Raw genomic sequence first — 15,887 nt, forward strand, 5'->3', positions numbered from 1 at the left:
AAGATATCTATGCTGTGACAGCTCTGGTTTGAGAGATTTCTGAGAGTGGGCCTGTGCCATCAAGTTGGTCTGAGCATGACAAAACAAAAGTGAAAATCATTTAATATCAATAATTAAAAGTCTGATTTAAAATTGAAGATTTAATGTTATTACCGAGAATAAGAAGATGGTATGTACTAAGTACAATGTTTTGGAATCAGTACATACCTAGTCTGGCTAGTCCACACACATTCCAAGATGGAAGAGAAACGTGCTCTGGTTTATCTGCATTTCTTTAAACCAATCACAAGCATCTTGGACAGAGCCACAGTGCTGCTGCAAAATAGCCATAGAAGGTGACAAACATACGGACCGAATGAGGGACATCTGGCATAATTTTCAGTGGCACCTTAACAATCACGGAAGTGAAACGTTGTCGACATAGACTTGTCCATACCTAATCCAACTGCTAATGAGTATATAATTAAATGAATAGTGACATTACTGTTGGCTAAATAGGAATCTGTCATCCCATGAAGTAGAACAGGGCCCCTTTACCAAAAGGTGTTTCACTGACGGGCAATTTAGAAATGGATCTTGTCAGTGTAAAACAACCACAAGTGATGCTGGAATGATAATGTGTGAGTTTTAACTTGTGGATTTCAATATGTATGACTACTGTTTTTCCTTGCAGTATACGTGTAAGCATCTTTGGACAATCATTTACATATGGTATGCTCACTAACCACTACTCACCAGATATTTGGTTCAGGTTTGGTTTCAGCAGCTCTATGTCACTTCTCATTATTGCTATTACCTAGATGGATTTTTTTTTTTTTTTTTCAATGTGTAAGAAATATGCACAGTGCAAAAAAACAGCATCAAACCCCAGTCTGCCAGAACATTATCACACAGATAAACAAACCTGTCTGAGGTGCTTGACAAAAGTCGGCCAGGGCGAGAAGATAAGATAATTGTCAAACTGTTGGCAAAGGTGACAATGCCATTCAAGCTTGTTTGCTGATAAAATAAATGCATGACTAAGAAAAAAACTAAAGAGTTGATGGCATCTTTTGTTCGTTCTCTTCTCCTACACAAACTGTGACTGAATTTTAGAGAGCACACACTTGAAAAGATAGGATCTCCCTGAGCATGTTAGACATGAAGGAAACTAGACAGATAGGCTGCAAGAGACAATAAAGCAACTGAGAGTGGGAGAGAAAAAATGAAAAAGACAAAAGAATGAGGTGACAGACTGATGAGGGTGTGTGCTGAATCAGCATCTATCATTTGACATACTGTATTAAAAAAAAAAGAAAAATGGATGGGACTGTAGTAAATGAAAGCAGAGGTTCAGGAGGAAGTTACAATGAGGAATTTCTAACTCGGCTAGCAAGCATGTCAGCCAATCAGAGAGACAGCTCTGTACCTGCAGGCCTATCTAATCTTTTGCCAGGTCAGGCTAGGTAATTGTACCTAGCAATGACAGTTAATGGGGCATCCTCTGCATACCAGACAGTTACTTTACTTCACAAAGATGAGTGAAAGAGAAGGCCTGACCTCTGCTTGGGCTGATTAGGGATCACTTGGAGATGAGAAAGGGCTACTTTGTGTGTTCCGTAATTGGTCATAATAGACCTGTCAGATCTCCCACTGTAAATGCGTGTCTGGACTTTACTGTCAAATCCATTTTTATCAGGCAGGGGATTACCTGAATGGTGGCGATGATGGTACAGTCATAGTGTGACAACCATGCAGATACCAAACAGTCAAATGTTATCTTTAAAAGGTGGAATGCAACTGTATTCAGTCACATGCATGTGCTGGTGTGGAGGAGCACATTTCAAAGAGGCTGGAAAGTGTCCCTCCTGTCCACAAACACAGAGTATTTGATGACATCTCTGGCAGTCAGAGAGATGCCAAGAAAACATGTTTAATGTTTCTGACTTTTTTTTAATCATTATTATTTTTTTAAATCAGTGGAAAAGATTAAGCAGCTCTGTTCACCTTAGCTAACCTTTAAAGGAAGGACAAGCATGTGACAGAGATGGACAGAGGGGTAAGATTGAAGAGAAGACAAGCATACACACAAATATAAATGAAAGTGTATCTGCGTAAGAAAGGGACTACAGAGAAGATATCAATGACAGAAAGAAAAGCAAACAGGGGTTTTGTGGTTGACTGCAAGTTAAATCCTCTGCTCATTGTTTAACTAATATTCTGGATTGCCAATATGCCAGGCCTAATGTTAGAAATAAGAAAGTTGCTTGTAGTAACTAGCAGTCTAATCCGCTCAGCAATGTTTTTGGCTTTTGACATTAGGATTATGGAAAAACTACTACCTCTATTTCTATCAAACTTACTTTTCACTTTTGTTAACATAGAGACATACTCTGAAAACCACACTCTGGAGCGTGATAAATTGTTTTTAACTTAGGTGTGGAGAAGATTTAATTGCATTTCATCTCTATGGTGAGATAGGGCATGGGCTTGGCGGAGGTCTGCGCTCACCGTGTGCACAGTTCCACTTCTTCCCTGCCTTTATTTGCGCAGTGTTGTATATCTTTGCGCAATATCACCACCTGTGGGTCAGTGGAATAGCGGGAACCCATTGGCAGCACTTTGTATTGTGTCACACAAACAAAACTGGGACCCACTCACAGAAAAAAAAACAGCTCGATAGCACTACTAGAGACCATTAACTCCACAGTATGTTAAAAAACATGTTATTGTCATTATAAAAAAATATGTTTCTGGCATTAGTTACATATGTAAGAAGGAGTATCTTACATTGAAATGATTCAAACAAATGAGGTATACAGATTTTACATATGGGTATTGGTATAAAAAGATAAAGTTAGATTGCAATATGTTTTCATGTCGTAACCTGGTTGCTGTAAAATCTCAATATACACGTTGCAGATGCACAATCAGACGTCTAACTACCCTTGACCCCTTACTTTGGAACTCTAGCTTAATTGTTTCAAGTTTATTAGTGATGCTGCTTCCAGATTTGCAAAAGTTCAGTTGTTAAAATCAACGTTTGTTTTTTATGTAATGATCTTTCATTTCATCCTGCTTCTCTGCTGTCACAGCAACCCTTTCCCTGAAGTGTTTGTCATCCATCCATCCATCCATCCATCTACAGCCGCTTATCCGGCATCGGATTGTGGGGGCAGCAGCTCCAGTAGGGGACCCCAAACTTCCCTTTCCCAAGCAACATTAACCAGCTCCGACTCGAGGATACCGAGGCGTTTCCAGGCCAGGGTGGAGATATAATCTCTCCACCTAGTCCTGGGTCTTCCCCGAGGCCTCCTCCCAGCTGGACGTGCCTGGAACACCTCCCTAGGGAGGCGCCCAGGAGGCATCCTTACCAGATGCCCGAACCACCTCAACTGGCTCCTTTCGAAGCAAAGGAGCAGCGGCTCTACTCCGAGCTCCTCTCAGATGACTGATCTTCTCACCCTATCTCAAAGGGAGACGCCAGCCACCCTCTAGAGGAAACCCATTTTGGCCGCTTGTACCCTGGATCTTGTTCTTTCGGCCTTGACCCATTCATCATGCATGTCATACACACATTAATTTATAAAAAACTAATTAAAAACCACGTTTCCTGTATATGTGGCCAAGCAATCAGCCTTCCCTAGAACATATCTGGCTAAGGAAAGGCTAGGGTGTTTATATTCCCATAACCACATTACAGAAACCAGATCTCTAATTAACATTAAGCCGAAGAAATCAGGTTTCTGCAGAAAACCAACAGTAGCCCGGTCTTTTAAGTGCATGTAAACACGCTGACAGGATCAGCCTTCAAAACCCATATCACTGCAATCACAGCTGATCGTGCAGGGTCGCAGAGTTTCGCAGTAATGGAGTTCCACCCCTGTAACCACAGGTACTAACCCTCTCCAGTTTGCCCAATGGCTTCACTCTCCTCTGCATTCTGCTCCACCTTCAGTCCCTTACAGCTACTATCAGCTGCAGGTCTGTTTACCTGGCCTCAGGTCACTGACAGCCAGCCGCATGTTTGGCCGCTGGAGACAGATAAGGCGTCTCTCCACCCACCTAACTGAAGACTTTATCACTTTTCACTTTGTGGCTGACTGTGTGTGTGTGTGTGTGTGTGTTGGTGTGTGTTCGTGTGTGTTTGTGTGTATGTGCGCGGTGATAACCTCTGGCCTAGCACTAGGATAGGGCAGGCTTTCAGTGTTTACAACGGATAGGATCAAAGCAGGCTCAGTGTGCAACCGGTCAGCGGACCTGCCGTTTGGTCATCCATTAACAATAGGCGGGCTGTGAGAGTGTGTGTGTGTGTGTGTGTGTGTGTGTGTGTGTGTGTGTGTGTGTGTGTGTGTGTGTGTGTGTGTGTGTGTGTGTGTGTGTGTGTGTGTGCGTGTGTGTGTGATCGTGTGTTTTCCCAGTCAATAATCCTGAACCAAACAAGGCCTTAAGTAGTTTTCAGGGCTCCGCAGTGAAAGTATTTACTCACATTTGCCCCTAAAAATATATATGTGCAAAGCGGAATAGCGTTAACGCCGAACATTACATCCAAATTGTGATAGCTTGCATTTTCTTAATCAAAACAACTTAACCTAATCTGGCTAATTAACAGTCCCATGCTTGACATAACGTCATACTAAGCCAATTAACGTTATCATAATAGAAGAGATTCTTATCTTAAGGATTGTTGATGCCCTTGAGAACCAGGATCTTTTTTTCAAATTTTTGGACAAATCAGAAGTTTAGACATTTACCATTGGATTTCCTTTTAACAAACTACAACCATAAAAACAATCATACAGTGGTACAACATTTCTGTGTAAGTTTGATGTTGTTTCAGAAAGGATGGAATAATTACTAAAGGGCAGTGTGTGAGTGAACGTGTCGCAACTTTTCTGGAGTTATTTGCTTTATGAGCCAGAACGGAATAAGTACTCACTAACTCGGTCCCGGGCCAATCGCAGCTAATTACCGCCACCTACTGACGGAAAAAATGGAATAAGTGCTAGAAAGACAGTTCTGGGTTTAGTCATCTGAAGATAAAATTATATTTTGGCCTACACTGATGTCACGGCCTCTGTGGAATCCAAAAATGATGATGAAAATGTGTTATAGCGACGGGAAACGGGAAACCCTGTGTGAGAACATTTAAAACTACTTTAAAAAGAAAACCATACAGAGCCAGCATTTTGATCTTTAATCTTTAAAGAACAGAGCAATTTTTCAAAGATGTTCTCCTCAAATGCTACAATTCAGAAACGATATGTACAAAAAAGAATCCCTCCTTTTATAAGATTTGCAAGACAGAGGAGACTGGAGGGGGCAAGAGGAAAGAGATAAGAACATGTAATGATTTGTTCTCTATGTTATTGGGGAAGTGGTGGTTGAATGTTTTTCTTAACTTTTCATGGCTGAATTCTCCCACAAATTGTCTCTGTTTCAAAATGTGTGTGTGTCTGTGTGTGTGTGTGTGTGGTTTGGAAGGATATTAATCCAGGCCCAAAGAAAAACACTGCAATGTGATAGTTGAGAGGAGGATCTTTGGATCTTCCCATTGGGGATAAATCCCTACTTAGATAAACATACTTGCTCTGTGTCAACTTCTACACACCTGATTCAATTGTCAAGAAAACATCAAGCAGTGCATGGGTCATGCTGTGTGGTGGAGGAAGAGAGCCAGTAAATAATGCTGACTAGACAAGATAGACTTTGGTTGGATCTAAATCAAAGCCATTTGCATTCTGGTCCATGTTCTCTGGTTGCTAATGTTCTAATGTTTAAGTACTGTCCTTATGACAGTTAAAATAGCAGCACATGGTGGATTAATGTCTTGCTGTAAACTCAAGCGCCTGCTAATAATCAGAGTGCTACCTGCTGGCAAAGCAAAGCCACAGTTGTTGACCTTTTATTGGAAACACTACAAGAATTGGAACTTGAGTATTTGCTCAAAATTACAGTCAGCATTGTCTGCTCTCTGTTGTCAGCTTTTTCCCCCATATTTAAAGATGGATTCTAATGCTTTGGCTTTGTGTCACAGCTCTTATTTTTTGCGTAGAGCCTTTTGTTTTATGTAAAGGGACCAACATCAAATATGGTTTATACGTTTAATACACAAATTCATTTTTCTGTTATATAGAAATCTGATTGTAGCAACTGATCTGGCAACATATTATATAAGAACAACAACTTATTTGGTCAGAAAAATGGATGGGACTATCTCTGGTTTAAGGTTAAAGATAAATTAATTTCCCAAACTGTTCACAGTTAACGCCCATGACAATTTAGAGCGGCTTCAACAACTTGATTGTAGTGTGTGTGTGTGTGTGTGTGTGTCAGACCTTGGCCTCAGTTTCCCCACGATGCAGTGTGTAGAGATGGTGAACAGCGCTCTGAGAGGACGCCCATGGGTGGGTGAGAATCTGGAAGACGTGAAAATCGTGTCCCAGAGTGTCGGCAGTCACCAGCAGCATTCCTACAATAAACACAAGTGCAGTCATGAACATTAGGAATCACTCCCACAGCCGGCTTCAACATTAACTGGTTATCATTATATGGTTATCCTCACTGCTGTTACGGTTTGTCCATTGTGGTCTTTGTTTCATTGCGCTTTGAATTTTATGTGCTCGCTTCCACATGAATGTGTTGTTTTTTGTGCTTTATAACATGCTTCTGTATTTTATGCTTCATTTAGTGTTTGTTAGCAGTCTTTTTTGCTGCCATTTATAGTAAAACACTGACAGGTATCCTATTTCAGAAATTGTTTTTTTATGAAGATGTTATTGTAACATCAGGCCAGGAACTACAGATAACTTGGGGGTGTGGGGTCCTTCTAGATATATCAATGTGCGGTGTCCATAATAACAGCTCAACAAATAATAGTATTAATATTTACTGTAATTGCTAGAATAACAGTCAACAGACTGAAAAATTAAGATTTCATCTATGATTTGTCTCGATGCCATCATCAAAGTCATCTTGAATTGGTCTTAGAAACCAAGATTTATGACACAAAGCCTGTGTTACAAAGTGGGTCAGCAGAATTTGAAAGATGTGGGCACTTAACAGCCAGGGAGATTATAATGTAAAGATGCTCTTGAGTGGCGGTATGAAAAATGTAGGACCAAGTGTTCTTATAACTTGACTCATTTTAGGCACGAAATAATCTTCTCTCTGATATGAGTCCCCAAACTCTATGAAAGTGGCATACCAAACCGCTGGAGCAAAATCATGTAAAAATATTAGATGTGTATAATATTTTCTATAATTTATACAAAAATACCCACTTAAATTACAGTACACATGCTGTCTTAAGGTGTTAGTTTCCTTGCCTAAACTTCCACTCGCCCTATCCAACAAATATGATGCCGTGTAATCTAATAATTTGAGACATAGTCTTTATCAACAACGTTTCATTTTCTGGATTGTTCACGTGCCGCCAGAAAGTCCTTTGGATGTCCCTCTTTTTGGCCAGATGTCCGTTACCTTCCGCTTTCTTTGGGTCGGCATTTTAAACTGCGGCTGATTTCTGAGGACTATGGTTACCTGGTCCTCAGATCTTTGCAGGGTAAATCCAGACAGCTAGCTAGACTATCTGTCCAATCTGAGTTTTCTGTTGCACGACTAAAATTACCTTTGAACCTACAAATGTTCCACCAAAATATTTTCCTTCGTGAGGCTGTTTTGCAGCAACATCATGGCTCCGTCCGGCGCTTAGCACCGCCCAAGATTACTGTGATTGGTTCAAAGAAATGCCAATAAACCAGAGCATGTTTTTCCTCTAATTCCAGAATGCTGTGAGGTATAACCACACAGACTATTTGAGATAAAAACTGTGAAAAAATATGTAAGCTTTAGCAGCACTGAATAGTGACGATCCGTTAACAGTAGTAGGCTGGCTCCCCTAGTGGGAATAGTAGGAATTCAGTACACGATCCCTTAAGGTTTGTCCTTTAAGACCCACGTACGTATTGTAAGTGATGATTCCTTAACGTCAAATTAAAACACATCTGTCAATATCTGCTTCCAGTCTTCTGTCTTTTTTATTATTATTATGTTAGGCTTAGAGAAAACAAAAACCTCTACCTTTATGTTCCTTTCAAAGTGGACCAAATGCTCTCTAAAGACACTCTAAATTGTGCTTGTGTGTTTAAACATTGCCACTGGTAAACCGATACAAAACTGTATTTCATTCCAGCGGCTCACACAAAGGGAGCAAACATTACCAACTGTACAGGACACATGCTAGACGGCATGACAGAATTACTGTGCATTTAAAACAAACAAGCCAGCCCATTAAAGCAAAGCCAGCTATCGTTTGTTGTCATAAAATGCAGCCAGTCATTCGCATGATAGCTCGGTCTGGTTAAAAGCAGGGCTTGAGTCGTGTGCTCTCACACGGACAGACAAGATGATGAGTGTCTGTAAAAGAGAAAAACTATGTATTCATACATCTGTGTATGGTCATGGGTGTCTTTATGTGTGTGTGTGTGTGTGTGTGTGTGTGTGTGTGTGTGTGTGTGTGTGTGTGTGTGTGTGTGTGTGTGTGTGTGTACACTGAGACTCATCCCCACAATGTAACCCCGACTGACAGGCCCATTCATTTGGTCCCGTTTTATTTGGAGCCCAACAAACTCCAGAAATTATAGGCCCTCACCATAAACAACATGCTCAACAAACCACACCAGAACAAACCCAGATCTAAACTAGTTCGGTTAGGGAAAACGCTGCTCCGTTTTTCAAGCGCAAACCAAAAAAAACATCCAAGAAGACTTTTGTGATGTTACAAACAAACCCGTAGATTGGGCAATAACTCAAAATGTTAGAAACGACATCACCGATACAGTGTAAGATTTGAATAAAAGGTCCAAAGCTCTGTGTTTTTGATGACTCCCAGACATAAATGATATTTAAGTAATTAGTAATTTTCCTCTGAGCTTTTTCCCCATGGAATCATTTATGTGAAGGCTGCAGTAGGTTTTAATTAGTGGCCGGGCTTTATTGGGTGGCATGTCAAATGTGAATAGAGGAGGGAATGGCATGAGATTAAAAGGATTCAGCAACACGTGCGAGGAAGATGGAAAACACTCCCTCTCTGGAAAAAAAAAAGCCAAATGTGCTACAAAATTTTGCACATTCATTCAGAGTTGAAAGGTTTCTTTTTTTAAGAAGTGTGTATGACTGAAGAACAGTTATATTTAAAGATGATGAAGAGGTGGAATGAGGGAGGTACAGAGTGGCCGAGCGATGGGGTCATGCAGATTATCATAGGTGGAGGGAGGAAAGTAGAAGAGTAGCCAAGAGAAGTGTGCATTAAGACAGTGGTTAGCAATTCATTCTGTATCAGAGCAACCAGAAAGCCAGAGAGCTAAGGCCCAGGGCCTGTAAACTCTTGAAAACCCACGCCCCAAACGAGGTGCCAAGCCACAAGAAGCATTTGCGTCAACTGGGAATACAGAGAAAAAAGGGATGGGGCCCTTCTAATTATAGAGTCTGGAAACGGAAGCGCAGGGTGATTAGGAGTTGAGGCGCTGCGGTCTGTTTATCTGGGAGCTTCCTCTCGCTCTCGAACCCTCTCTCCCCCACTCTTTCTTGCTTTCTTCTTCCTCTCTCTGTTTCAGTCGGACCCCGCCCACCTAGTGGCTGGAGTGGCTGGCCCCTGGGTTTCTGAGACTTGGCTGCTGTGTTCTGGCAGGGGCCGGCGTTTCTCTTCTGCGGATGGTAGAGTCCGGGCTTCAAAAAAGTAACAGCTCAGAAAAGCTGGAAAGCTTTGTAAGCGCGAGCGCCCGAGGACTGGGGCTTTTGTGGCCTTGTTGAAATACAGAGGCCCTCGCCGAGAGGCGTCAGTCGGTTAGCCCGCAGGATGGCCAAATTAAAAAGTAGCTGAGCCGCTCGGCGGGTGAAAAGAGAGGGTTTCAGGGAAACCAGAGGCTGGCCGGAGCAGGGTTTGACACGTCCTATTAATAACACCTCGTCTCAGGGGTTACAGTGTTATTTACGATGTTTAAGTACCAAAATCGCTGCCACACGCACTTAGACATGCGCTAAACTGGAAGGGATGACCTCTAATTTGCCATGTGTGCGAGACATGCGTCCATATGGGAAGTGATATAATCATTTCCATAAATATCTGCTTTTGCTTTCTGTTTTTTTTCTTTCCCAAAAATCTTTTTGTTTTGTTATGCTGAAGGCTTTACTGTCCCATCTCTGACCATTCAAACAGAAAACATCTGCTCAATCCCATTAATAGTGGGAGGATGTTTCATTTACAAAGTGGTTGGGCTAGCTTTATTCTTGACAAAGGCAGATGGGGTGGGGGGGAGAGAGAGAGAGAGAGAGAGAGAGAGAGAGAGAGAGAGAGAGAGAGAGAGAGAGAGAAGATGGAAATGGAGAGAGCAACAAAGAAGGCGGTGATTTCCCTACTTGGCAACACAAAAGGCCACAACAAAACTAGTCCACTTTTAAATTAACAACACTAGGCTAAAAAAAAGCTTTGAAAATCAGGAAAATCTCAAATTATAACCATGTGGAAGGCATAAAGCTTACAAGATGGAGTACTTGGGGGACTTACTGTTACCAGGATGCCTAAACTTCAGAGCAAATGAGCCCAACAAACAAATGAAAGAGTATCCATCGTAGAACGAAGCTTTGTCTTTGGAGCTGCCAATTTGGGCGGGAGGACAGAACTCTTTGTGTCTGTGTGTACTAACACATATGCTGGGATTACACAATACAGATTCACTATGCATTCTAATATACACAGCTAACCAAAGTGTTAGTGCTGCCACAGGTACTTAGAACCAGGAGAAAGGATCCATTCTCAATTATTTATCTAACCACATCCACCTACCTCTTTTACCAACCAATCCATCTGCGTCTATTTTTACCTTTTAAAGTTTAAAACGAAATGAATTTTGAGGACTTTCCTAAGCCGCTTGCAAAGAGTTTGGCTTTCAAACCATAAAATATTATGATGTTACATAAGTAAAAGATTAATAGGCATGTGTTCTCTTCTTAACCAGTGCAAATTCAGCTAATCGCTAGTGCTAATTGAAGGAGGGAGGAGAGCGCACCGCAAATCCTCTCACCACGCTAATATATGAGCAGTTTTATTTCCACTGTGCAGCAGGGTAGGCATTAGGGTTAGACAGATGCCAACAAGCAAAAGACAACCACCTCTAATGTAACAGAGAGGCTGCACTCTAACTAATTATATATTTATTTTGGGAATTTTCAACAAACTGGTTTTACTTTAAGTTTCATTGGCGTCTATTCAGGTTTGCAAGTGTTACTATTTCTGGTTCCTAATTAAAAGTTGTAGTGTCACTCAGTTTATATGTTGCGTCACACTTTCTAGATTAGCTCTAGATTAGGATACCAACGCAAATACCAACATTTTTGTGAAAAATGGTTTTCAAAAATTGGTGAGCATAAAATGGTCAAATCTTTTTATGACATAACATGGATACCTTAAAGCAGAAGTGTCCAACAAGTACATCCCAATCAGCCCTTCTCAAATGAAATAGAATGGTACAAGTAATACAAGTACATAAGGGCGTTCATCTGTGCGTGCCCTGCTTTAATCACCATGTCCCATCTTCCCAGGTACATTACACAAGGGTGACAACACATCCAATTACACTTACATTAAGAGGAGCAAAATCATCACATGTATCCCTTAACACACAGACACTTTTATGTGTAGGATACTATAAACAAAACATGAACAACCAATCAAATTAAAGTTTTGGCTGTGCATGCTGGGTACTGTCCCGTTGTTGCTAGGCATGTTGGGCCTCGCTGTCCCTGCTCATTGTCAGAGTCTAACTTGAGCTAACTTGAATTCGAGAGCTGTCCATGCGATCAAATAGGCACCAGAATTATCTCAAACCACAAAAGAAAGATGAAGAGAAAAAAAAAGAAAAAAATAACATGTACTAGGGACAAACACTAAACTCGAGATCTCGACTTTCATGGAGGAAATAAAGGGAAGAAAAAAATGTTTAGCCTATTGGGGAAAAACACAAAATTCAAGATTTTTTTTTTAAATTTATTTTCTTCGTTCCCCCTCCTCCATGTCAAAGTCAAAATCTCCCAAAACAAAGTCAAGATCTGGCAAAAGTGTTTGTCCTAGTATGTTTTTATTTATTTTTAATATTTTTTTTTTGTCTATGTCAAAGTCAAGATCTCACAAATAAAACTCGACATCTCGCAAAACAAAGTCAAGATCAGGCAAAAGTATTTGTCCCCCGTACGGTACATGTTTTGTTTTTTTACGTTTTTTTTCCTCCATGTCACCTCCGTGGCTCTGTAGAAACGTATCATTTTAATTCATACACCATGAAGAAGAATTTTTGATTTGTTTTCTCAAATTAAAAGTCTGTTTGTCTTATCTGCAATTTGAGCGTAATTTTAAAATTCAGAGAACAGATTCTACGAAGCAGTTTTCCCCGCAATAACAGCTTTACACACTTGAAAGAGGCAGATTTTGCAGCCATAGTTTAAGCAGGTATTATACAGTTTGTGTCCGGAAAAATAACTTGAATATTGGCACAGTCGCTACAGAAGAGGGTCGGTGACTACATTTGGCATACTGCTACCTTTCTCGGTTTTACAGTTTCTCAAAATTCTGTTAAATCCCTGAACATCACCCACTCGTACTTGTACAGAGTGAGGAAAGGACACAGGCAAGAAAAAAGGTTAGAAAGAAATGGGGCACAGAGGGAGGGAGAAACTGCAAAAAAACAGAGAAAACAACAAAGGAAAAGAGGGGAAAGGTGCTTACGGTTCATTTGATGTACACCAGGCTGAAACCAAGTGTTGTGTTTTTCTACGCGCTTCACAGGCAGACCACCTGTAAGCACTAAGATATTAATAGATATGAAAATAAGTGTGTGTGTGTGTGTGTGTGTGTGTGTGTGTGTGTGTGTGTGTGTGTGTGTGTGTGTGTGTGTGTGTGTGTGTGTGTGTGTGTGTGTGTGTGTGTGTCTAACCTAACTAAAAAGCTGCCATTAGTTTGATATTACCACGCTGGAACGGCGGCTCTTTTTAACATGGCAAAACTTGCCTGGCTTTTAAGTTGAGCCGACACACAAGGGACAGGCACCGTAGCGGTCAAGTGCACAAAGCGTGACTGTTCTGAAGGCAGAGCTCCAGGCTTGTTCTTTCATCACCTTAAGTGGAAAACACACTTCTTAACTCTTATTTCAATGGAGCATTTACATATTTACACACATCCAGCTGGATTTGTTTAAAAAAGGAGAGAGAGGTTTTTATTTTTGTCTTACGTCAGAAGGCCATCCAGTGGGTATAACACAGGATGAAGCGGCATTAGGAGGAGGAAAATGTCTCCGGTCCTTCACCTGCAAGAGTTCGTCCGCAAAAGCCACCCCAATTTACTGCCACTAATCCAAATTCCCAGTGAATCCTAAAACCTTTGCTTTGTTGTCTGTGGTTTTCCAACATGGGACAAAGCTGTTCTCACAGCAGCTTATAAAGAACTCCAACACCAGGCCCCTTTTGATGTAATGTTTAAAAAGCCCCTAAACAAATTGCTCCTGTTCACAATCTCCTGATAAAGAATTTGGGACTGTGATCAGCACTTAATCCCCTTTCTCAGCAAACAGGCAGACAGTGTGGCTGGAGAAGTAAGCCCCTTGCATTTACACGGTCTCTTTTAAACTTTTCAGAGTTTTGTTCCGTTATGTTAACGAATGAAATCCCTTTCAACATTCACAGCCACTGGTCACATTTAAGATTGTACAGTGCTCTGACTTTCCATTTACTTAAAAGAAAAAAACTGAGCCTCTTTGCCACTGGCTAAAAAAAAAACTACTAACATCCACTTAAATCTAGCTTTTGTCTTTAGTGGCAAAGCTTACATTTGGCATTCATTCCCGGTACAAATAACTCTGTAGTAGTCACGGGTATTTATCGGCTCCAGCTCCGATCGGCAGTGATGGAAACTTGACACCTGGGTAGACGCGTTAATCTGCACCCCTGTCCAGCCTTGCTGCAGGCCACAAATTCCATCTGTCTTCAGCAAAGCAGGGCTTGGCCATTGTTTAAAATAAGTTGACACCGAGGTTGAGCGAGACTAAAACATGTTTCATGCTTCTTGTGTTCAATGCGGCCAAGGCAGTGTGGATGGCGATATGACGCAACTGCGGGCCTGGGCGACTGTGCGCAGAGGGTCCGCGGGACGGCGAGCTGTGCACCTCCAAGACTTTGTAACATTCCGGACACCGCATTGTAATGATTGGCTACAGAAGAGATGTCCATTCTTTGAGCCGCTCTGACCACGATCAGACCAGATGATTCCCGGCTACCATGCGCGCCGTCCAACCATAATCAACCCAAGAAGCATTAAATGTTTAAATAAGTAACAGATATTAAAAAGTAGGAGCAACCACTTTAACATTTCACTGGTTTCCATGCTGCTTTCTACTGCTTACTCTGTTGTGATCATGACGTCAAATGCGATACATCAGGAATAAACAGAAAGGCATTCTCGTCCACTGGCAATGGGAAACGTGTTCATCGACTATTTTTAGCAGGTTTACCCATGTTTAACACTCCTGTATGATTACACTAGTTTTGATACAAAAAAAGTACGAGTGTGGGATAACATTTATTCTGGGGTCAATAAGGGTAGTGGACATGGTTGGAAAAGCATGGCAACTGTAACATACTACAGTTCATTGCTTTTCTTTTGTTGGAGTTTGGGTTACACATGCCTGTAAGTACTGCAAATATATTATATCTTGTCTGAAACACATTTGCAAGGTTAATTTGATTGAATTCATAAGGTTTTAGTTTTTTATGGAGAATTGGGGAATGCTTCAGTTAAGCGAATCAAGACCAAACAATGTGTAAACTGACCAGCTTTTCAGGCATCCACATTGTGGGGCCATGAAGATTCCTTGTCTAACTGACCTGACTTTAAAAACAGTTGGCTCCCTCAACACACAAACGGCAGGAAATCATTGGTTTCTTTTGTAACAATTGTCTATGGCACAGTGCGCACACGTTTGCAGGGGCAATATAGTATGCCCACTATGTGGGGGTGGCAGTAGCTCAGTCTGTACAGAGTTGGGTTGGGAACTGGTAGGTGGCTGATTCAAGTCCAAAATACCGAGTGTGAAGTGGTTCCTGGAGAGATGCCAGTTCACCTCTAGTACCTTAAATCATGCTACCATGGCCTCAGCCCAGTGCTGTTCCGGGAGGCTTGGGGGGATAAATCCTTTTGATTTGAGCTGGTGTTTAACGGCTGATGTTACTCTAGGACTAGCAAGTCAGCAAGTTATTTGTTCAATCCAACAACTTTTTATTGTGTTGTGTAATAAACATTGCAAGCCTTGTGGGCCAAAGGCAGATTTCACACTTTAAGTCTAATTATATAAATGTAGTTAATGCTGTGGTGTTTTTAATTTGTATATAGTATATAATAGTATACTCTAGATCAGAGGTCACTAATAGGCGGACCGTGGTCCGGATCCGGACCCAGCAGCCGTACTGTCCGGACCCGGATCAAAACCAATAAATCATTGAGAATTATTGACTTCTGACGGAGCGTTTCTAATTTCACCTGCGTAGCCTTTCTGGCATTTATGGTACTGGTTCAGCACTCTGGCACTGCCCAGGAAACTCACAGACCAATAGCATGAGTTGTAAAGCATGTCACGTGACGCTATTAAGCCAATCAAATCTGTGCATTCCGATAACCACTGCAACTCGAGCGAGAGTGAGATATGCTCACACACACACACACACACAGGGAGAGACGAAGCGAAAGGCACCCGTTTTACATGGCGTGCTCTAAAAAAAGAAAAGTAGACAGCGAAAACAGAGCTTTCAATGAAGAATGGACAGATTCTTACATGTTCATTCTTCCCACGGGCAGTTCAAAACCG

At 41.4% G+C, this 15,887-nt stretch overlaps 1 protein-coding gene across 2 annotated transcripts in view; it reads right to left on the reverse strand.

Annotated features, from left to right (window-relative positions):
• Positions 1 to 15,887, reverse strand: part of bcas3 (BCAS3 microtubule associated cell migration factor) — a 305,863-nt gene that overhangs the window by 240,362 nt on the left and 49,614 nt on the right. For both annotated transcript variants that reach the window (XM_034867219.1, XM_034867220.1), the window contains exon 14: positions 6,318 to 6,451. In XM_034867219.1, coding sequence (XP_034723110.1) covers positions 6,318 to 6,451 — 134 coding nt within the window. The remainder of the gene's footprint in view (positions 1 to 6,317; positions 6,452 to 15,887) is intronic.

The sequence above is a fragment of the Etheostoma cragini genome, chromosome 3 (assembly GCF_013103735.1).
Source record: "Etheostoma cragini isolate CJK2018 chromosome 3, CSU_Ecrag_1.0, whole genome shotgun sequence".
In the NCBI taxonomy this organism is placed as follows: Eukaryota; Metazoa; Chordata; class Actinopteri; order Perciformes; family Percidae; genus Etheostoma; species Etheostoma cragini.